Source organism: Dama dama, chromosome 4 (assembly GCF_033118175.1).
Source record: "Dama dama isolate Ldn47 chromosome 4, ASM3311817v1, whole genome shotgun sequence".
Taxonomy (NCBI): Eukaryota; Metazoa; Chordata; class Mammalia; order Artiodactyla; family Cervidae; genus Dama; species Dama dama.
The window spans coordinates 52,909,840-52,933,221 of NC_083684.1; the positions used below are offsets into that span (position 1 = coordinate 52,909,840).

Here is a 23,382-nt window from a genome sequence, read left to right on the forward strand (position 1 = left end):
CTGCCCTCACAGGACTGTATCCTCTTAGAGGAAGAGCCTTTTTATAATTCACATGGAGAAATTATAAGGACTAAGGAGCCTGGCGGGCTACAGCCCATGGGGTCGCAGAGTTGGACACGCCTTAGCAACTAAACAATAGCAACAACAGTGGGCCCAAATGGGAAGCTGTTGGGATGGGGTTGGAGGCGTTGGGGAGCTGGGGACCTGCTCAGTTGCAGGTCTTGAAAGCTCAGGGTCTCAGGAGATTTTGCTGTGTCTTCCCCACCTGTAGTCAATGATCACCTGGTTGTCCTCTACACCATCCCAGAATTCATCCCTGACGGTAGGAGGGGAAGGCAGAGGGGGCTGAAAAAGTGGGTGGGTGCCAGGAGAGGCCCAAGCAACCCCACCTCACTGCTCTGTCCACTTTGCCTGTGCCCCTGCCAGCTCGAGGCCTGGAGTTCCTGATGATTCTAGGGACAGAGTCCTATACCAAATTTCCGATGGTCCCCAAGGGCATGTCCTACAACCCGTATAACAACCTGCTGCTCATCTGGGGCAACTTCCTTCTCCAGAGGTATGGAGCCGGCCTCCCCAGCCCCACGTAGGGTGGGGCTCCTTTCTGAAGTCACCAAGTTTTCAGGGTGTGTATGCCCAAGGCCAGAAGTGATCAGAACCATCATGGGGGAAAACATGGGCTGGGGTGGGCAGAGATAGAATAGGGGAAGCTGATATTTTAAAGCTGGGAGTCCTTTTTTTTAAAAAAACAAGAACAACAACAATGGTTTATCCTTATTTGTTTTTGGCTCCACTGGGTCTCGGTTGCTGTGCACGGACTTTTCTCTATTTGCAGAGAGCAGGGGCTATTCTTCGTCATGGTGCACGGGCTTCTCATTGCAGTGGCTTCTCTTGTTGCAGAGCTCAGGCTTTAGGCATGAGGGTTTCAATAGCTGAGGCACTGGCCTCATTAGCTGTGGTGCACGGGCTTAGTTGCTCTGCAGCATATGGAACTGAACTCACAGCCTCTGTATTGGCAGGCGGATTCTTAACCACTGGACCACCAGGGAAGTCCCAGTGGTGGGAATCCTTTCTTAAATGAAACCTGCTATGAGGACCCAACCTGTGTGAGCAATAGAGGGACATGGCCCGGGGAGAGGGTAGGATGCTTTTCACCCTTCAGGAAGCTGAAGGACCCAGAGCCAACTCTGTGGGGTGTTGGCAAACTGCCAGTTTGGTCGAAAGCTCCTGTTTACAGATGGGCAGGTCAGCCAGAGGGTTTGGAGGGGGGGGCAGAAACTAGAGTCCCAGGCTTCCTTTGTGTGTTCTCACCAGGCTGGTGGAGAAGGGAGTAGATGGTTCCCGCAGTGGCATGTCAGGACTAGTCAGGGAAGCAGATATTCTCTGGGCCTCACCTGGGTGTGCTGACCTCCCACCTCTGCCCATTCAGTTTTTTTTTTTTTTTTGCCCATTCAGTTTTAACAGTGAAAACTTCATTTACCTGGCGGACTTCCCCAAGGAGCTGTCCATCAAGTACCTGGTGAACTCGTTCCAAGGGGACATGGCCATTGTCACCGAGAACGAGGAGGTGGACTGCCCTGCCCCTCTCCCCACTTCCTTTCTGCCCAGCCCCGAAGCCCAGGGGTCTCCCTCCCCCCCCCCCCACCCCCGTCAGGGTAAAAGGGCCCAGGAGAGGGAACATTCTCAGGGACCCTGGGGAATGGAAGGGCAGCAGAAGCTCCATTTATAGCTGAGAACCCTCAAACTCAAAAAGGATGTGTCTTTTCCAAAGTTACTCAGCAGGGTAAAGGGCCTGTGCTCAGAGTCATGAAGGGATGTCCATAGGGGGCCCTCTTTCATTCCGCCATGCAGCTCAGCACACCCGATCCAGTGCTAGAGACACAGTGGCCAATGAGTCAGCTGTGGGCCCTGCCCTCACAGGGTCCCAGTCCAGTTGGGAGGATGGATTCATTCCCAGACAGTGACAGTTCAGGGCAGCCAAGGCTGCAGTGGGGAAAACAGCACATATGGAAGTTCAGACCCTGTCTGGGGGTATATGCGTCAGGGAGGGCTTCGTAGAGAAGGCCACATGGAGGGGGGCTGTGCTGGAGGCTGGAGAGAATCTTCCAAGCTGAAGCTGAGGAGGAGGTTTGGTCTACAGCCAAATGTGTTAGGGGGTGGGAGGGTGGGCATCAGTACAGAGGTGGGAAACTGAGGCCAAGGGGATGCCGAGACCCTGAAGGGTGCAAAGAGCGGGAAGGGAGACTTCCCTGGCGATCCAGTGGTTAGGACTTCACCTTTCATTGCAGCAGGTGTGGGTTCGATCCCTGGTCGGGGAGCTGAGATCCCACATGTCTCAGGGCCAAAAAACCAAAACAGAAAACAGAAGCAGTATTGTAACAAACTCAATAACAAATGGTCCACATTACAAAAGAATCTTAAAAAGAGTGAGAAGGGAAAAAAAGGGCTTAGCCCTCAGATCCCCAGCCTTCAGGCAGTGTGTATATTAGGAATGGTTACATTGCAAGTAATAAAAGCTCAAGCAGACTGAAATATTGAAGAAATTTATCATGTGGAGTGAGGGCTGGAAGCAGAGGTGGTTGGGTCTGAGAAGTAGAAACATGGCTCACCTGGTCCCAGCTGGAGGTGAGCACCCAAGACTCACCCCTCAGGGAATGGGGGGTCTTTACCCCTCAGAGGGAGGGGTGGGGGTCACAGTGCCCATGGGCCTCACACACACACACCCGGCTGTCATACCCCCAGATCTGGTACCTCCTGGAGGGCAGCTACCAGGTGTACCAGCTATTCCCGTCCAAGGCCTGGGAGGTGTACATCAACCTCCAGGTTCTTCAGCAGTCCTCTCTCTACGCCCCCAATGAGACCATGGTCACCCTCTTCTACGAAGACAAAAAACTGTACCAGGTACCAAGGTGGGGGGATGGCACTGGGAAGACATAGGGGAGCTGCAGGGTGGCTGACACCAGCTCATGTGGCCCATGCCTTCCCACTGCAGCTGGTGTACCTGATAGACAACCAGCAGGGCAGGCTTGTCAAGAGGCTCATGCCCGTGGAGCAGCTACTGATGTACCAGCAGATCAGTGACGGCTATGTCTTGGAGCGGCAAGGGTGAGAAGATACTGAACCATAGAGACAGACAGCCTTAGGCACTGCCATCTGAAGCTCCCATTCTGGGGTGGGGGGGAGGGGAGACCAAGCCATCCCCAGTGACAACCTTTGGGCTCAAAGCAGGAGGGGTCTAACGCAGCCTGGGGGCAAGGTGCATCAGGGAGGGCTTCCACAAGAAGAGGTGCATGAAGGGTGAGGAGAACTGATGAGGTGGTAGATGGAGAACGGTGTTCCAGACAGGGGGAACCACTTGTGCCCAGTGGAAAGGAGACTGGGTGATCAAGAACTGAGGGGAAGTGTAGTATGGATAGAATGCGTTGCCAATGAAGTGCCCTGGAGACCAGGCGGAAAAGGTAACCCTGGTGGTCATAGGGAGGAACTTGAACTTCATGGTCAGATTTTACATCCTTCTGCTCACCTGCAGAGGAGCCCAGGGAGGCAGCTGGGAGTGGTGGAGGAGTGAGGTGGAAGAACCCTTAGAAGGTTGACTACCGTGGAGGGGCCGGGGAGAGTATAGGATGAGGTCCAGGACTCTGTTCTGAGGGGTCGAGGGACAAGCAGATGAATATGTCCAGGGGCTGAACCTGAGGAGGAAGGTCAGGGATTGCGGCGTAGGTCAGGATCAGCCTTGCGTAGCCAGCAGCGTAGGGGTGGGAAGCAGGCCCGCGGAGGTTCCTGGTGCGCGGATCCCGGGAAAGTCAGCTTCCGTCATCCACTACCGCCGCTCAGGAGCCACCTGACGCTGTCCTTCTCCAACTTCTGCCCCTTCACGGTGATGCGTCTGCGGGAGCTGCCCAACCCGCAGATCTACACGCGCCAGGAGCGCTACCGCGCCCAGCCGCCGCGCGTCTGGGAGCCCTGGGGCTTCCACAGCGAGAACTCGCTGGCTGTCTATCAGGGCCTCGTCTACTACCTGCTCAAGCTGCACTCGAAGTACGACAAGGTGGGCGCCGTCCGGGCCGGGTCCTGCCTGAGGCGGTATCACAGGGGCTTCTACGCGGGAGGGAGAACCGCGGCGGAGGGCGGAGCAGAGCAGAGCCGCCTCGGTGCTTGCGAGGCTGAAGGTGGGCCGAGGAGGGGATCGAGCTCGGCTCAGAAGAGATGGCTTTGGGCTGGGGGCAGGGGTGGGCGGTCAGGCCGAAAGCCGGGCTTGGGTGTGTATCTTTCAGTTTGGGTCAGGGGCTGGGACTGAGGCTGGGGACACTGCCTGCCTGGGCACACCCCTTGACATACCCACCCGTCCCCTCGGTGCCTCGATTCCTGCAGCCATACGCGGACCCAGTTCACGACTCCACCTGGCGCTGGTGGAAGAACAAGAAGCAGGACCAGGTGCGTGAAGAGGGTGGCGAGTCGGGGGAAGGGGCCGAGCCCGGTTCTCCCCCTCACCGTCCCCCTGTCCGGGCACTGACTTTGCGCCGCACCCCGTCGCCTAGGATTACTACTTCTACCTGGCCAGCAACTGGCGGAATGCAGGCAGTGTGCACGTTGACATGACCAGCTACGAAAAAATCTACGACCTCAAGGCCGAGAACGAGCTGCCCGAGCGCATCTTCCTGGACAAGGGTACCAGCTACAACTTCTCAGTCTTCCTGACCGCCCGGAAGCCGGGAATCCAGCACGGTCTGTGGGCGGGGCCTGGGTGGTACCGAGGGGCGGGGATTCGACTGGGTCACGCCCCAGCCTTAACCCCGCCCTCTGCTCCAAGCAGGCCCCTCCTTCCAGGTGCTGAACCCGTTGGATCTGGCTGTGGTGCTGGCGGACCCCGACTGCATTGAGGCGGTGGTGAAGGAGAAGGTCCTTGTTAATCGCAACTCGGTGCTTTTCTGGGTGAGACCGGGTGGAGAAGAGGCATTGAGGTGATGGCGGAGCTACTGGTGCAGTGGACCTGTTAGAAGCCCGCGGTTATTTGAACGGTGCCTGTGTCGTCCCGCTGGCCTACTGACCCCTTCATTTCTGCCTCCACCCCCAGGTTATGCTCAGTGATAAAAGGTCTTGCTTTGACCAGGGCATTAGTGGACATCACCTCATGAAGACCTCCATGCTCGTCAAGGTGTGTGGTCCAAGCCTGGAGGGCAGGGACGCGGATGAGGGGAAGGACTAAGCCATGGGGTCCCATCTCATCTTCTGCTCCTACTCGCAGGTGTTGGGCTCGTCTGGGCACTGCTTCCAGAACACGAACCAGGGGCTTCGTATGCAAGTATTGGACTTGGGGTCCTGGGCCCTGTGCTGGGAGGGAAGGGTGTGGGTCAGTCTCAACAGGGTGGAATCTGAGGGCTCTAGCTGGGAATCCCAAGAATGCCTTCCTAATTTTTTCTTTCTCATTCGTTTTTATCATTTACCTCACCCAGCCACCCCCTCCCTCCTTTAATCCATTCATGTTTTCAGAAAGTACTGCATTGCATAGATTGTACACAAATTTGTGTGTTCCTTCTGATGCTTTTCTTCTAGGGGAAGTTAAGTATCTGTGACACAGGGCTTGTTTTTCCAACTGGTCCAAAGGTGGCACGTGAACAAGCTTGGCTCTCCTTTCATGCCTTGCTCTTCCTTTGCCTGCTCACACGTTCTTTGTTCAAGCCTTTGGGTCCTTGGTTCTTCACCTGCTATGGAGGCAGACAGTGAGGCTCTGAGAGATGCAGACATCTCTCAGACATGTCTGACAGGAGCTAACAAGTGGTAGAGGAGGCCTTGTTCTCACCCACTTCCCTGCCCACTCTCCAGGAGACAGACCCTGGTGCTTCTCTTTCCTGGGTTAGTATGCGTGCATGCTAAGTCGCTCCAGTCATGTCCGACCCTTTGCGACCCCATGGACTGTAGACTGCCAGACTCCTCTGTTCATGATATTCTCCAGGCAAGAATACTGGAGTGGGTTGCCATGCCCTCCTCCAGGGGATCTTCCCAGCCAGCCCAGGGAGAAAACCCTTGTCTTTCATGTCACCTGCATTGGCATGTGGGTTCTTTACTAGTGCCACCTGGGAAGCCCGAGTTGCTATGACCCAGCGCAATTTTAAAAAGGGACTTGTAACAGCTCCCAACTCCTTGGATTACATGGGATATTCAGGGTCGAAGGCAGGGAAGAGTGACCACAGCCCAATAACTGTTTCCTGCTAAACTTAGTAGTGCACACTATTTTCCTCTTCATCATAACCCCAGAAAGTCAGTTAATATCTATTTGGGCCCAGTAGATCCCTTCCAGGAATCTGATCTGCAGCACACAGTTACTGCAAAAGACTTGGAGACATTCTAAATGTTCATTACTAGGGAAGTGGTTAAATAAAGGGTGGTACATCCATGCAGTGGAAAACTATGCAGCTATTTAAAAAGAACAGGGTGTGGGTGTGTGTGTGTGGGGGGGGGGGTGTGAATTCCCTGGTTGTCCAGTGGTTAGGAGTCAGTGCTTTCACTCTTGTGGTCCAGGTTCAATCCCTGGTTGGGGAACTAAGATCCCACAAGCCTCATGGTGTGGCCAAAAAAAGAGAGAGAGAGAGAGAAAAGAGAAAAACAAGAGCAAGGGGGCAGAGATCTCCACATACTGCAACAGTGTATACGAAATGATAGCATGAAAGAGGTTACTTGATAACATATATTCATGTTTGCTTTTATTTTCATGAAGAAACTATGGGGAAAAGGGCAAGAAAGTATTCATAATGGTTCCCTACTGGTTGAATGAGCCCTTCCCTGGTGGCTTAGATGGTAAAGAGTCTGCCTGCAGTTCAGGAGACCCGGGTTTGATCCCTGGGTCAGGAAGAACCCCTGAAGAAGGAAATGGCAACCCACTCCAGTATTCTTGCCTGGAAAATCCCATGGACAGAGGAGCCTGGCAGGCTACAGTCCATGGGGTCGCAGAGAGTCGGACACGACTGAGTAACTTCACTTTCTTTCTTTACTGGTTGATTAGGGAAGAGTCAGGACAGTTGGAGGACAGGAATGGAAGTGAAATTTTCACTGTGTATATGTGTGTGTGTCTGTGTGTGTATCCCAATATATATCCACTTATCTATCTATCTATCTGACCATGATACCTGCCTAAAGATTGTTTTTAAAAAGTCAATGATTTTTTAAAAAGCATCTACTCTTTTTTTATTGTAGCTTTTTACAAAAATAATTTTTTTTTCTCTTTGGTTGCACTGAGTGTTCCTTGCTATGTGCAGGCTTTCTCTAGTTGCAGCGAGTGGGGGCTACTCTTCACTGTGGTGCATGGGCTTCTCATTGCAGTGGCTTCTCTTGTTGCAAGCATGTGCGCTTCAGTAGTTGCAGCACTTGGGCTCAGTAGTTGTGACTCCTGGGCTCCAGAGCACAAGTTCAATAGTTGTGGCACTTGGGCTTAGTTGCTCCGAGGCTTGTGGGATCTTCCTGGATCGGGGATCGAACCCATGTATCCTGCATTGGCAGGTGGATTCTTAACCACTGAGCCACCAGGGAAGCCCCAAGATACTGTATGTTAGGTGATGTGCACTAGGAGAAAAAGAAGCAGGCAAGAGGCATAGATAGGGAAGCCTTTTCCATAGGATGGCTCAGGGAAGACCTGGCTGAGGAGGAAACATTTGAGCAAAGACTTGAAGGAGAGGAAGAAGTGAGCATGCGGTTGTTTATCAGAAGGCATGCCAGTGAGAGGGGACAGATAACAGAGGCCTGGAGATGGGAGTATGTTTCCTGTCTTAGACAAAAGGAATAGCAAGGAGCAAGCGTGGCTGGAGCAGGGTGTACAAGGAGGATGGTGGAGAGAGATGAGGTTGCAGAAGTGTTGGGCAGGTCACATAGGAGGCATCTGAGCAGAAGAGTGACTCAAGTTTCAGAGTCCCTCTGGTTGCAAGTGTGCGACAGCCTGGAGGGGAGACACAGGAGCAGGGAGACCATGGGGAAAAGAAGGTTGGGCCAGCCCAAGTAGGGCAGAAGAATTGGGGGAAGAAAGTGGCTCCATCTTGAACTCTAGAGACAACAGGATTTCTGAATGTGGGGTTGAGAGAAAGAGAGGTTTCCAGGATGAAACCAAGGCTTTTTAGCTTGAACATTGAGGGATGGAATGCCATGAACAGAGGTGGATTGTGGATAGATTGAATCTGAGAAATCTTCCCAGTGATTCAGTGGCTGATAGGTGTAAAGTCTTTGGCTTATGCTCTGTGGCCAAAACTCCTCTCCACAGAAGCCAGCAAGCCCAGATTGCAGTCTCTAGATGCCCATGTCCTTCTGACAATGGGGTGAAGTCCTTGGGCCCTAACCCCAGAATGGGCCAGGAACCTTTCATTCCCAAGATACTGAACTCCCATCCTGGGCCCTACCTCCCCCACGTATCCCATGCTTCCCCCAAGCCTACTGTTTAGGAAATCAGGCTCCACCTCAGCTCTTCATTGTCTTATTTTTTGGCTATGCAGGCTTGTAGGATCTTAGTTCCCCAACCAGGAATTGAACCCGGATCCTTGGCAGTGAAATCTGAGTCCTAACCACTGGACCACCAGGGAATTCCCTCAGCTTCAGCCAATTAAAGTCCAATTAGGAGCCGGGACTTCCCTGGTGGCTCAGACTATAAAGAATCTGCCTGCAATGCAGAAGACCTAGGTTTGATCCCCAAGTTGGGAAGATCCCCTGGAGGAGGAAATGGCAACCCACTCCAGTATTCTTGCCTGGGAAATCCCATGGACCGAAGAGCCTGGCTGGCTACAGTCCATGCGGTCGCAAAGAGTCTGACATGACTGAATGACTAACACACACAGCAGCTGGCTGCTTCATAGGCGTGGGTGTTAGTGGTTTTGTATGTCTTATTCTGAAGGCAGTTGGTAGCCACCTGACTCAGTTTGAATTCCGACTCTACCACATTCCCAGCCGTGTGACTCTGGATAATTAATAAGTGACTTGACTTCTCTGTGCCTCACTTTTGCCCTCTCGTTAAATGGAGCTGTTAATGGTCTATATTACGCAAGATTGTTCTGAGGAGTAAATGAGCCTGAATATGTAAAGCTCTGTGCAGAATCCCTCCGAGCCCCGTGCACAGTGAGAGCTATGCAAGCGCTTGCTGTTTCTATTGTTTTAACCGTAATAATAATAACCAGCTTAGCCCTCTAGTGAGGGTGAGCCTGGCAGGTAGTGGTGGTGTGTGGGGGAGGAGGGGTGTCCCTCCTGCCGGACCCCCAGAACAAGGCTTTTCTCCTCTCCCTCAGAGCAACCTGATGGTGCCAGTGCTTATTGGCTGCCCGCCAGGCAAGCGCCTGGCCTTGGACATCACCTACACGCTGCAATACAACCGCGTGCAGAACAAACACTACTTCGACTGCGTCAAAGTGGACCCGGAGATGCCCTGCTTTCTCTTCCGGGACAGTGGGTGTCCAGCGCCCTCTCCTTTGCCCTCCCCGGCCCTTCCTGCCGGCCCGCTCACTGCCCCCACCCATTCTCTGCTCTTCCTTTGGGTCCTTTCATCTCTCCTCCTTGCCCTCTCTCATTTCTCCTCCCGGTCTCCACCCCTCCGACCCCACAGTCTTCTACCCATTCTTCTTGATCCAAGATTTGGTGACGGGCGATTCTGGCAGTTTTCAGGGCAGGTAAAGGGGGGGCCAAGCCAGCGGCTGACGGGAGTGGGCTGGGGGCAAGGGACTGGGGGTGGGGGCACGGAGAAAAGGGGATGGTAGAGGTGAGGCAGGACTCCAGACAGCCCCTTCGAACCTCTGCTCCCCACAGCTACGTGCTGAAGGTGGTGGGCGGCGGGCCCACCCTTGACACCATCAAGGAATACAGCGAGGAGGAAATCTACCGCTTCAACAGCCCCCTGGACAAGTAATCCCTGTGGGACCAGGCCCATAATTGGCCCTTCTTCCCCTGCAGGCCCCCTCTAGCTGCCCAGCCACAGACCAAACTTGGGCTGCAAGCCCTACCCACCAGGCCCCGCCCACGGCGCAGGCTCCCAGGCTTCTGCAAACTCTAGCCCTCCTGTGGCGTGAGGCTCCACCCACCCAATCCCCGTCCCCTTCCCCGCCTCCTTTTGGAGCCTCGGTCCGCTACTGAGGTTACCCCTGCCTGCGCAGGACTGGCAGCCTCATCTGGACTACGGAGAACACAACGACCACCGAGGACCTGGCCTTCAACATCATGTCCCACAACAGTTTAGGCATCGAGTGAGTGCCTGGGCCGACTGCAGGCCCCCTTCGCCCCCACCTGCCCGCATCTATCCGGCCTTTCCATCCATTCTGCCTCTGGGAGACTCCTTGGTCCTCAAGCTACACTGACTGTTTTTGTGTTCCTCGAATGAGACTGACTTTGACCTTTATGCAAACTGGACCCTCTGTCTGCAGGACTGGTCCCCCTTAATCCTTCTTCAGGCCTTAGTTCAGATGCCACTTCCTCCAGGAGGACTTTTCTGACTGTTCTAGGTGGGACAGTTGGCTCTCGCATCCTCCTGTACCTTCCTTGTTCTCACCCTGACCCCTCTGAGCTGTCACTGTCTCCTGTGGAGTCTGTCTGTCTTATAAATCCAGGTCCAGAATAGATAGTATTTGTTGAATGAGACAATGAACAAATTCATTCATTCTTTGTAGGCACTTATTGACCTTTGAATGGAGATATCAATGAATGAATAAAACAATGAAGTAATAAGTTAGCATACAGCAGGAATTCCCTGGCGGTCCAGTGGTTAGGACTTTATGCTTCCACTGCTGGGGGCCTGGGCTTGATTCCTGGTTGGGGAACTAAGATCCTGCAAGCTGTGTGGCGCGGCCAGGAGAAGAAAAAAAAATTAGCATATAGGGCCTCAGTAGCTATTTATTTTTAAGTTCTCAAAATTTTTATTACACACTGAACAGTGACAGAATATAAGCTTATATTTGTTGTTGTTTAGCCTATGGGGTCGCACAGAGTCGGACACAACTGAAGTGACTTAGCAGCAGCAGTCTATAAGTTGTGTCTGACTCTTTGCCACCCCGTGGACTGTAGCCTGCCAGGCTCCTCTGTCCATGGAATTTCCCAGGCATAAATGATTATTTTTGATTCAATGAATGAAAGAAAATGATGCCGTAAGCAAATAAAGGAAACGAATGAGTAAACAAAGTAACCGACTGGCACCTAGTCAGTATTCAACTTGCATTTATTGACTATGTGAAAAAAGAAATGAAGATGCGACTTTGTGCCATGACGGAATAAAGGCAGCACATCATAGGTATACAATCCGTAATCTAGATGAATACATAGTAACGGAGGAATTGACAACTCCCCTAAAGAAGGGAGGAAAAGGATGGAGAAACGAACAGCCTGTCTCCTGGTAGGGGGTCAGTCAGCCTTACCAGCTGAATGAGTGAAGGCGTGAATCAGGGAGGGAGGTAGGAGGTTGCAGCGAGTTAGTGCTCATCCAGAACTTGTGGGGCTGAGGGGAAGATCAGGGGTTGTCACACGCTAGGCGTGATTTGTACCACAAGCGCCTGAACTTGCTCCCCCAGGTGGCTATGTCTGGAGAACTCACCGTGCCATGACACCATTCCCCACAGCATCTTTGCCCCTGAATTCTTCTTCAAGGTGTTGGTGAGCAATAGGTGAGGCACACACACAGCTGAGGTGGGATCGGGGGCTTCCTGGGGGAGGTGCCCACCTCCTCCCCACCCCATCCTGACCCCCATCCCCACCAGAGGTGTGGACGAGAGCACCTATTGCGACTACCAGCTCACCTTTCTGCTGCACATCCATGGGCTCCCGCTCAGCGCCAGGCAGGCCTTCCTCATCCTCCTGGTAAGTGGCTGCCCTGGAGATGCCCTGCCCTGCCCGGTGGAGGGCCACTCCCCCATCCCACCTCCCCCACCCCACCTCCCCCACAGAGACCGCCTACCATTGCCTGTTGACCCATTTGCTGCAGGTGTCAGCCAGCCTGTTTGTCGGCCTGGTGATTCTCTACATCATCTGCTGCCTTCTGTCGCCCTACATGGTGAAGTTTTGCAATTTCCTCCGCTGGAAGATCAACAGCATCATTGGCTTAGAATCTTACTACACCTATAGTACCCCCTCCGACAGCAGGGCCTTCAGCCACTCTGGGACCGTGTCTTGGAGGAGCTCCAGGTTAAACTCCAGGGTTGTCTACAAGGGGGCAGAGGAGAACAAGGCTGAAACTAAGGACGCCTTGAAGAGGAAGTCCACCACCTAAGCCTCTGGCCTGCCCCAGCCACCACCCACCCTTGTCTCTTATGTCCTGGGTTGCCTTGGACATCGCTTGCTCATCCTAGGCCTTTCTCCCTGTTCTGCTTGAATTTTCACTCCACATTTCAGCATCAGCCACGGGACCTTGTAAGGACCTGTGTTCAGTTAGTTTGTACCACCCAGCTGCATTGGTTATTAAAATATCAAAATCCTCCTGTGCCAAGCTGGTACGTAGTGACTTCTCTGTGTGCCTCCTGGCTCAACCCCTCCGCAGAGTGCCCCAGACCTCCCTACAGCCCAGCAGGGTCCTCCATGACCCAGGCCCATTGCCATGGCCTGCAGTCTGTTCTGACTGTTCAGTGCCTAGGTCTAAAACTAATTGTGACAGATTCTGAATGACAACACCTATCTAGTGTCTAGTTTAAGGAGGGGTCTCTGGGAGGTTTAGATTTTTGTTTCAGTTGCAAGTAGCAAAATGTTCTGTGGTCCACATGGAAATGGTAATTTATGGACTTTGTTAAGACGGGCTTCAAGTACAGCTTGATCCAGAAGCTTCAATGTCCATAGAATTCTGGCTCCATTTCTCTAGCTTTCCCTGCCCTGCCCTCATCTGAGGGTGGTCTCTGACCTCAGGCCAGTGCATCTCACAGTCACAGCGCATCCATATGTTTTATTATCCAGAGAAAAAAAGGGGCTGGAGTCCAACATTCCCAGGCAGAAGTCCTGTTGGTCACTCTGATTGGATGGGGTTGAATCATAAACTCAATACTTTGCCACTCACTCTGCCAGACCTTGCTGGGCTTAAGCCCTTCAGAACCCACCCCTGGAGTTGAGGGTTGTCAATCCCACCCTAACCTCTTGCTTATGTGTGGGGAAGGGATGTTCTTGTAAGGAACATGTGTGTCAAGAAGGGAAAAAGGAGGACTTCCCTGGTGGTCCAGTGGTTAAGAATCCATCTGCCAGTGCAGGGGACATGGGTTCCATCCCTGGTCCAGGAAGATCCCACATACCTTGGGGCAACTAAGCCCATGCACTCCAGCTATTGAGCCCCCTCACTATGGAACCCAGGAGCCGCAACTTCTGAGCCCAGGCACCACAACTACCGAAGCCTGCATGCCCTAGAGCCCGTGCCCTGCAGCAAGAGAAGCCACTGCAAAGAAAAGCCTGCATGCCACAAAGAGAGCATATCCTCCACTTGCCACAACTAGAGAAAACCCACACCCAGCAACGAAAACCCAGCACAGCCAATAAATAACAATTTAAAAAGAAAAAAGAAGGGAAAACAGAGACCAAAAGTCAAAAAGCAAATGTGCCCGTGTCCTCCACTTCCTGTCCACCCAGTAGGCTCCACTCTAGCCCCTCCCCAGAGGTCTTAGGTGGAGTGACTATGCAAGTCTTCTGACCAGCCCCTCCTGGGGCTTCAGAAGCAGAGCCCCAGGGGACATACCCTGTGAGGGGTCACCAGGGCAGACAGCTGAACCAGCTTGTCCATGTTGAGGTAGCATAGCTCCAGAGCGGGCAAGGCCTCTGAGATCACATTATAGAGTTTGGGAATCATCAGAGGAGCACTCAGAGTGGAGAAACGGAAGGACATGGTCAGATGTAGAAGGATGCTCTGGCTGCCCTGTGGAAGACAGCTCAGCTCTCAAGGCAGCAGGCCAGGGACTGGTGCAGGAGGGGATGGTGCTGGACCAAAGCCTGGTGTAGGAAGGAGGAGAAGGGGCAGGCGGGAGGGATGCTCAGGAGGTCTAGTGAACAGGCTGTGATGCTGGCAGGCCATGGAAGGGGAGTGGGTGCTTTTAGGAAAATGTCCAGGCCTCTACCCTGGGGACTGGGGGACAAAAAGCTATTCCTGAGATGAGAACTGAAGAAAAGGAACAGGTTAAGGGGAGACACTAAGACCATTTGGGGGTCACAGTAGGTGTGGGAGGTCCCAGAGACTTCTAGAGGAGTCTATTCAGGAGGCTGCGGGAACCTCAGGTCTGGGGTTCAGCAGGGAGGTCAGCAATGGCCAGGCAATATGCACAATAATCAACGGTACAGATTTATCAACAAAATTCATTGCACTAATGCAAATTAAGGAAAATGTGACAAGACAATATCCTATTTTGACCTAAGTCCATTTGAACTGCTGTAACAGAAGACCATAGACTAGGTGGCTTACAAAAAATGGAAATTTATTTCTCATACTGCTGGAGGCTGGGAAGTCCCAGATCAAGGTGCCGGCAGATTTGGCGTCTGGTGAGAATCTGCTTCCTGGTTCATGGATGACCATCTTTTTACTGTGTCCTCACATGGTAGCCACCTCCCCTGAAAAGAACATGCCTGCCAATGCAGGAGAGGTGGGTTCAATCTCTGGGTCGAGAAGATCCCCTGGAGAAGGAAATGGCAACCCACTCCAATATGCTTGCTTGCAGAACCCCCATGGACAGAGGAGCCTGGACGGCTACAGTCCATGGGGTTGCAAAGAGTCAGACATGATTGAGCAACTAAACAACAGTGACCACACATGGCAGAAAGGATGAGGAAGGTCACTGGGGTCTCTTTTATAAGGGCATTAATCTCAATTACAAGGGTCCTGCCCTCAAAATCTAATCCTCTCCTGATACAGTTACGCTGGGGGTTAGGTTTCAACATAGAAATCTGTGTGGAACTCAAACTTTCAGCCTATAGCAGATCCCTTAGATTCGCAAGTAATCTTCACGATGTTCTATTAGGAAAATTCTATCATTATCCCCATTTCATAGATGAAGAAACAGAGGCTCAGGTATGCCACCTGTATGATGACATGAATAGTTATCTGAAAAAGCTTATTCTAAAATTCAACATCCATTTCTTGTATTAATCCTAACTCAAATAGAAAAAGAAGGAAGCTGAGCAAGATTATCAAATTACCTGATTACTAAAGACAGATGGCATATGGCAGATGGCGGTTAAATGCCAAAGCCATTTTCAATAAAATTTTATAGGTAGAGTCCACATACATGAAAAACAGCTAATAAACATGTTCGGTAAAGTTGAAGTACACAAAATCAACACAAAAATTGGTTGCATTTCTATATACAAGCAATGAATAATCTGAAAAAAATTTTTTAAAAACAATCCTACTTACAACAAAAAGAATAAAATGTTTAAGAATAAATTTATAAAAAAGACTTGTGTACTGAAAACTACAAAATATTGCTGAAAGGAATTAAAGACTTAAATAAATGGAGAGACATCCCATGTTCTTGAATTAACATTGTTGGCAATACCATCCGTATTAGTTTGCTAGGGCTGCCATAACAACACACCTTTTAAGATCAAGGTGCTTCTGATTGGTTTCCGAGGCCTCTCTTCTTGGCTTGCTGATGACTGCCCTCTCGTGGTGTCCTCACAGTCTTTCCTCTGTGTGGTCATGTCACTGGTCTCTCTTCATGTATCCATCCAAATGTACTCCTCTTATGAAGACACCTTTCAGATTGGATTAGGGTCCACTGGGCCTTGTTTTACAATGTGTATTTCGGGTCTTCGTTGCAGCATGGGGTCTCTCTAGTTGTGGCACCAGGCTTAGCTGCCACCCAGCACTTGGAATCTTAGTTCCCTGTGTGTTGGTCGTTCAGTCATGCCCAACTCTTGGCAACCACATGGACTGTAGCCCACCAGGTTCCTCTGTTCATGGAATTTCCCAGTTAAGAATACTGGAGTGTGTTTCTATTTCGTCCTCCAGGGGATCTTCCTGACCCAGGGATCGAACCTGGGTTTAACCACGTTGCAGGTAGATTCTTCACCATCTGAGCCACCAGGAAAGCCCCTAACCAGGGATCAAACCCATGTCCCAATGCATTGCAAGGCAGATTCTTAACCACTGGACCACCAGGGAAGTCCTGAAAATAATCCCCTTTTAAAAGGCCCTATCTCCAAATACAGTCTTGTTCTGAGGTCCTGGGGGTTAGGGCTTCAACATATACATTTTAGGGGAATACCATTTAGTCCATAACATGACCCATAGTGCTATACAGATTCAGTGCAATCTCTATCAAAATCCCAATGGCAATTTTGAACATCTCAAAACTCATATGGAATTGCAAGGGACTCCAAATAGCCAACACTACCTTGAAACAGAAGAACAACATTGGAGGACTCATACTTTCTGTTTCAAAATGGCAAAGCTACAGTAATCAAAACAGTGTCTGACTGGCATAAAGACAGACATACAGACCAGTGTAATGGAACACAGAGCTCAAAATAAACCCTCACATATAGTCAGTTGATACTTGATCAGGTGCCAAGACCCATCCAAGGAGAAAGGATGCTCTTAACTACAAATGGTACTGGGAAAACTGGATGTCCAAATGCAAAGGGAAAAAGTAGGCCCTTATCTTATGCCAGGTACAAAAACTGACCAAAATCAGACCAGATTTCTAAATTTAAGGGACTTCCCTCATGGTCCAGTGGTTAGGATCCCCACTCTGAATGAAGGGAGCCTAGGTTTGATCCCTGGTCAAGGAACTAGATCCCACATACTGCAACTAAGACCCGGTAGAGCCAAATAGATAATTTTTTTTTTTAAGAGGGAAAGACAATGATTTTAAAACAGAAGATTTCTAAATTTAAGAATTAAAACTACTGGGAATTCCCTGGTGATCCAGTGGCTAAGACTCAGCACTTTCACTGCCATCGGCCTGGGTTCAATCCCTGATCAAGAAACTAAGATCCCACAAGGAATGCAGGGTGGAAAAAAAGGTTAAAACTATAAAAAAAAAATGGGGGGAAATCTTTGACAAGTCAGTGGTTTTTTAAGTATGATGCCAAAAGTACAGGCAACATAAATTGAACCTCATCAAAATTTAAAACTTTTGTGAATCAAAGGATACCATCAAGACTGAAAAACCCAACCCACAGGAGAAAATATTTGTAAATCATATATCTGATCAAGACTACAATACAGAAAATGAAAAATTTCTGTAACCATAGCAATTCAATTAAAAATGGCAAAAAACTTGAATAGAGATTTTTCCCAAAAAGATATGTAAAATAATCAATAAACATGAAAAGATCATTAATTTTTTAATGAAAAGATCATTAAAAGCACATTCAACGTCATTAATTATCAGGGAAAGTCAAGTCAAAACCACAGTGAGATATCCCTTCACACCTATTAGGATGGTTATAATAATTAAAAAATGACAACAGATACAGCTATTGGCAAGGATATGGAGAAACTGGAACCCTTGTATGTTGCTGGTGGGAATGTAAAATTGCTTAGATACTGTGGAAAAGAGTTTGGTGGTTCCTCAAAATGATTACCCTAGACTTACCGAGTCATTCAGCAGATCATTTCTGGATATACAACCCAAAAGAATTGAAAATATGTTCTCAAACAAGTACATGTACATACATGTTCATATCAGCATTAGTCACAAAGTCAAAAAGTGAAAACAGCCCAAATGTTCATCAACGGATGAATTGATAAGCAAATGTATATCCATACAATGGAGTGTGATTCAATCATAAAAAGGAATGAAGTATTGATATATTCTGCAACATCTATTAAGGTCAAAACCATAACGGTTTTTGTGAAAGAAGCCAGACATCTAAGGTCTTGTATTTTAAGATACTGTTTATATGAAATACCTAGAATAGGTAGAATAGACAGAATGCAGACTGATCATTACCAGGGGTGAGGAAAAAGTAGGGAATGGAAAACAACAGCTTAAGGGGAATGGGGTTTCTTTCTGTGATGATGAAAATGTTTTGGAGGTAGATAGAGGTGGTATTTTTTTTTAGAGGTGGTATTTGCATGACAGTGTGGATCTAATTAAGTGACACTGAATTGTTCACTTTAAGATGATTAATTTTATGTCAGTTTCACCTCAACGTGAAATATATATGTGTGTGTGTATATATATATATATATATATATATATATATACAAAAAACAGTATGATATTTACCAAGAATAAATATTTAGAAAGCAGTATGGGGCTTCCCTGGTGGTCTCGTGGTTAAGAATCCACTTGACAATGCAGGGGACACCTGCTAAAGCGGGGGATCCAGAAATGTCCCACATGCCACAGAGCAACTAAGCCCACGTACCACAACTACTCAGCCAGCACCCTAGAGCTCTCGAGTCACAACTACTGAGGCCACGTGATGCAACTACTGAAGCCCGAGTATCCTGGATCCCGCGCTCTGCAACAACAGAAGCCATTGCAATGAGAAGCCTGTGCATTTCAACAAAGAGAAGCCCCTGCTCGCCACAACTACAGAAAACCCACACAAAGAAATGAAGAAAAACAAACAAAAAGACAATATGGTATTTATGAAGAATAACTATAGACCGATAGAATATAATAAATGACTTAACATGTCTGATTACTGAAGAGATTTAATATAAGATATAAATGCTTTTCATATTGGTGAGAAAGTGATAGCTTATTTAATAAATGGTTCTGAAAAAAATTGCCTGTGAGGATGATATCAAATTTAGATTTCATGACATATGCAAAAATTAATTCAAGTGTCATAAAAATTATGTGTGGGAAACACAAATACTTTACCAAAAAGTTTTGGAGAATATTTGTTTTACTCTGACATGGCAAAAACTTCTTAAGCAAAATAGAAAATACGGAAGTCACAAAGGGGGAAAACAAGTCATAAAGGGAAAGTTTCATAAATTTGACTATGTAAAAATGAAAACTCTGCATGGCAAAAGATGGATAAATAAATTATATATATATATTCAGAAAATAAACAATAGGCCAAAGGAAATAGTTGCAACATATATGATAAAATGTTTTATCTCCAATAAGCAGAAGGGACAATAAATTTTTAGAAAAATGCAATAATCCTGCAGAAAATTTTAGAGAAGAGGAAATTAAAATGTTTAATAAATGAAGGAAAGGGTCTCAACCTTATTAGTACAGAAATCCAAACTAAAGCAACAACAACAGCAATAAAAAAAAAACTAGTGCCTGTCCTGTAACAGACTGGTAAAAGGAAAAAAAATAAGTTCTAAAGCCTACTAGCAGTGATACCATCAGCACTTTCATTGCTAGTGGAACTGTGAATTGCTACAACTTTGAAAAGCAATCTTATGTTATCTATTAAAATGAAAAATACACTTAAGTCAGTAATCTTAATTCCTAGGATCTGTCCCTTAGCACTAAAACAAATGTATTCAAGCAAATGCATGTAAGAATCTTCAAAAAAACAAAAACCTGCCCACCCATTTTAATGAGAAATAATTCACATACATCCCTGTACGTTTACGGCATACAGCATGATGGTTTGATATGCATATAATGTGAAATGATTACCACAATAGGTCTAGCTAACACCCATCTTCTCATATAGGCATGAGGTAGGAGACAGTGGGCCTCTGGGTCGGACACCTGGTATTTGTCAAGTGGACTAAAATTCAAGCTTTGTTCTCACCCAGACACTCCAAGGACAAAGCTAGTGGCAAAAGCTGAGCTTTGCTAAAGCAAAGAGACAAGATGCCCACTCCTGAGGTCAAAAAAGACTTCCCTGTCCATATATGCGCAGGAAGACTTCTTGGGGGTCAAAAAGCAAGGGGGCTCCATCCCATAATAAGTAAGGACATGCACCCACAGGCCTCTGTGGTGGGATCCATCTTAAAAAAGTTGTGCAGACATCTTGGGAAGGGTCCAAGGAGTAGTGAGATGTGAAGAAAGAAATAAGATAATTGGCCAAAGGTAAACAAAGTCGGATAAGACTGAGCGACTCAACCGAACTGAAACAAAGATTGGGAAGGACTGTCTTATATAAATGACTTACATTACCTCTTTATTGTGCTCCTCCTCATTCAGGACACCCACACTTCTCTCCCTAGCTTCTGACTTCAGACTTACCGTGCTCCTCTCATTAGGATGCCCATACCATTTCTCCCCAGGTACATATCTCTGCCTTGTTGTTGTTATTTAGTCACTAAGTCATGTCTGACTCTTTGCGATCCCATGGACTGCAGCACGCCAGACTTCCTGTCCTTCACTATCTTCGTGAGTTTGCTCAAACTCATGTCCATTGCGTCAGTGATAACATCCAACCAACTCATCCTCTGTTAGCCCCTTCTCCTCCTGCCTTCAATCTTTCCCAGCATCAGGGTCTTTTCCAATGATTCAGCTCTTTGAATCAGGTGGCCAAAGTATTGGAGCTTCAGCTTCAGCATCAGTTCTTCCAATGAATATTCAGGGTTGATTTCCTTTAGGATTGAATGGTTTAATCTTGCAGTCAAAGGGATTCTCCAGAGTCTTCTCCCACGTCACAATTCAAACCATCAATTCTTCAACGCTCAACCATTTTTATGGTACAACTCTCTCATCAGTGCATGACTACTGGAAAAACCATAGCTTTGACTACACAGACCTTTGTCGGCAAAGTGATGTCTCTGCTTTTTAATACACTGCCTAGGTTTGTCACAGCTTTTCTTCCAAGGAGCAAGCATCTTTTAATTTTATGGCTGCAGTTATCGTCCACAGTGATTTTGGAGCCCAAGAAAATAAAATCTGTTAGTGTTTCCACTTTTCCCCCTTCTATTTGCCATGAAGTGATGGGACTGGATGTCATGATCTTAGACATCATGGACTGAAGCCCACCAGGCTTCTCGGTCCAGGGTGTTCTCCAGGCAAGAATACTAGAGTGGGTTGCCATGCCCTCCTCCAGGGGATCTTTCCTACCCAGGGATCGAAACCTCACTCTTTATGTCTCCTGGCTGGCGAGTTCTTTACTATTAGTGCCACCTAGTTTTTGACTTACTGCACTCCTCGCTCTGGTTGTCCAAACTCCTCTTTGGGTATGCATTTTTGCTTTGCTTCTGTCTTAAACAACTTGTTTGTCTGTGTGCTCACCTATACATGTTTCCAGGAGGCAAAAATTGTAAAAATAAGTACAAAGTCTCAGTACCTGTTTTTACAGTTCTTGCCTCCTGGAAACATTCTTGCTTTCAAGTGGGAGAAAAAGCCAGGGCCACTTTGCTTCTACCCTCTAGACCCCAGGTGGTCTAAGGGCTAGGACCAGGTTACCCAGGTCTAATCCCCTAGCAGAGAACTAAGATTTTTCTTTAAGACTGCTCACTGATGTCCCTCTGAGATTAGATATAGTAAAAAGAAAGAAAAAAAGGCAAAACATTTCTCTGTGTGATGAGAACTTGTAAGATGTAGTCTCTTACCAACTTTCCTTTATATCACACAGCAGTGTTAACTGCAGTCATATGTTGTACATTACATCCTAATTATTTATAACTAGAAATTTGTACCCTTTGACCACCTTTCTCCAATTCCTCCTCACCTCAAGAATTTTTATTGCAACATTATTGAAAATGGCAAACAAAAATAACCAAAATGTCAATGGGAACCATTAAATGAATTGTGTAGTTACATTGTGGGATATTATGTAGCATTTTTTTAAAGTGTCAGAAATATGTCCATTGTTCTCCAGAGATGTCTTTCAGTTCAGTTCAGTCGCTCAATTGTGTCTGACTCTTTGTGACCTCATGAACCACAGCATACCAGGCCTCCCTGTCCATCACCAACTCCTGGAGTCCACCCAAACCCATGTCCATCGAGTCAGTGATGCCATCCAACCATCTCATCCTCTGTCGTCCCCTTCTCCTCCTGCCCTCAATCTTTCCCAGCATCAGGGTCTTTTCAAACGAGTCAGTTCTTTGAATCAGGTGGCCAAAGTATTGGAGTTTCCACTTCAACATCAGACCTTCCAATGAACACCCAGGACTGATCTTTAGGATGGACTGGTTGGATCTCCTTGCAATCTAAGGGACTCTCAAGAGTCTTCTCCAACACCTAGTTCGAAAGCATCAATTCTTCAGCACTCAGCTTTCTTTATAGTCCAACTCTTACATCCAAACATGACCACTGGAAAAACCATAGCCTTGACTAGATGGACCTTTGTTGGCAAAGTAATGTGTCTGCTTTTTAATATGCTGTCTAGGTTGGTCATAACTTTCCTCCCAAGGAGTAAGCGTCTTTTAATTTCATGGCTGCAATCACCATCTGTAGTGATTTTGGAGCCCAGAAAAATAAAGTCAGCCACTGTTTCCACTGTTTCCCCACCTATTTGTCATGAAGTGATGGGACCGGATGCCATGATCTTAGTTTTCTAAATGCTGAGCTTTAAGCCAACTTTTTCACTCTCCTCTTTCAATTTCATCAAGAGGTTCTTTAGTTCTTCTTCACTTTCTGCCATAAGGGTGGTGTCATCTGCATATCTGAGGTTATTGATATTTCTCCCAGTAATCTTGATTCCAGATTGTGTTTCTTCCAGCCCAGCGTTTCTCATGATGTACTCTGCATATAAGTTAAATAAGCAGGGTGACAATATACAGCCTTGACGTACTCCTTTTCCTATTTGGAACCAGTCTGTTGTTCCATGTTCAGTTCTAACTGTTGCTTCCTGACCTGTACACAGGTTTCTCAAGAGGCAGGTCAGGTAGTCTGGTATTCCCATCTCTTAGAGATGTCTTTAGTGTATTGCTAAAAAGCATGGTGCTTTTTAGAAAATATGTATAGCATTAATATGATGCAGTTTTTCCTTAAAGACTTTTTTTAAAAGACACAACTTGGGGCGGCGGCGGCATAGCGCTCAGCGCACAGGGCGCCCCGGCAGCAGCTGTCGCGGAGGCGCCCTGCGGTCCCGGCCCGGCGCGGCCACCCTCGCTCTATCTGCCTCCCTGCCTCGCTCGCACCATGGCTGATCAGCTGACGGAAGAGCAGATTGCAGAATTCAAGGAAACTTTCTCCCTATTTGACAAAGATGGTGATGGCACCATCACAACCAAGGAACTTGGAACCGTCATGAGGTCGTTGGGTCAGAACCCAACAGAAGCCGAATTGCAGGACATGATCAACGAGGTGGACGCTGATGGTAATGGCACCATTGACTTCCCAGAATTTTTGACTATGATGGCTAGAAAAATGAAAGACACCGACAGTGAAGAAGAAATCCGCGAGGCGTTCCGAGTCTTTGACAAGGATGGCAATGGATACATCAGCGCCGCAGAACTGCGCCATGTCATGACAAACCTGGGAGAGAAGCTGACAGACGAGGAAGTAGACGAGGTGATCAGAGAAGCAGACATCGATGGAGACGGGCAAGTCAACTACGAAGAATTCGTACAGATGATGACTGCAAAATGAAGACCTACTTTCAACTCCTTCC

General features: G+C 48.2%; 2 protein-coding genes across 4 annotated transcripts in view; both read left to right on the forward strand.

Annotated features, from left to right (window-relative positions):
• CATSPERG (cation channel sperm associated auxiliary subunit gamma) overlaps window positions 1–12,413 on the forward strand; it is a 30,083-nt gene extending 17,670 nt beyond the window's left edge. For all 3 annotated transcript variants that reach the window (XM_061139201.1, XM_061139200.1, XM_061139203.1), the window contains 18 exons: window positions 272–322; window positions 427–556; window positions 1,453–1,564; window positions 2,740–2,898; window positions 2,990–3,102; window positions 3,832–4,045; window positions 4,369–4,431; window positions 4,536–4,722; window positions 4,811–4,929; window positions 5,072–5,152; window positions 5,243–5,299; window positions 9,255–9,411; window positions 9,569–9,632; window positions 9,769–9,864; window positions 10,113–10,202; window positions 11,517–11,609; window positions 11,703–11,802; window positions 11,927–12,413. In XM_061139201.1, the coding sequence (XP_060995184.1) occupies window positions 272–322; window positions 427–556; window positions 1,453–1,564; window positions 2,740–2,898; window positions 2,990–3,102; window positions 3,832–4,045; window positions 4,369–4,431; window positions 4,536–4,722; window positions 4,811–4,929; window positions 5,072–5,152; window positions 5,243–5,299; window positions 9,255–9,411; window positions 9,569–9,632; window positions 9,769–9,864; window positions 10,113–10,202; window positions 11,517–11,609; window positions 11,703–11,802; window positions 11,927–12,211 (2,171 nt within the window). In that variant the 3' untranslated portion in view covers window positions 12,212–12,413. The remainder of the gene's footprint in view (window positions 1–271; window positions 323–426; window positions 557–1,452; window positions 1,565–2,739; window positions 2,899–2,989; window positions 3,103–3,831; window positions 4,046–4,368; window positions 4,432–4,535; window positions 4,723–4,810; window positions 4,930–5,071; window positions 5,153–5,242; window positions 5,300–9,254; window positions 9,412–9,568; window positions 9,633–9,768; window positions 9,865–10,112; window positions 10,203–11,516; window positions 11,610–11,702; window positions 11,803–11,926) is intronic.
• A 10,446-nt stretch (window positions 12,414–22,859) lies between these two features.
• Window positions 22,860–23,374, forward strand: LOC133051056 (calmodulin-1-like). Its single transcript, XM_061135427.1, has one exon. It carries the CDS (start codon window positions 22,911–22,913, stop codon window positions 23,358–23,360), a length of 450 nt encoding a protein of 149 aa, XP_060991410.1. The 5' UTR covers window positions 22,860–22,910; the 3' UTR covers window positions 23,361–23,374.
• Window positions 23,375–23,382: the final 8 nt, after the last annotated feature.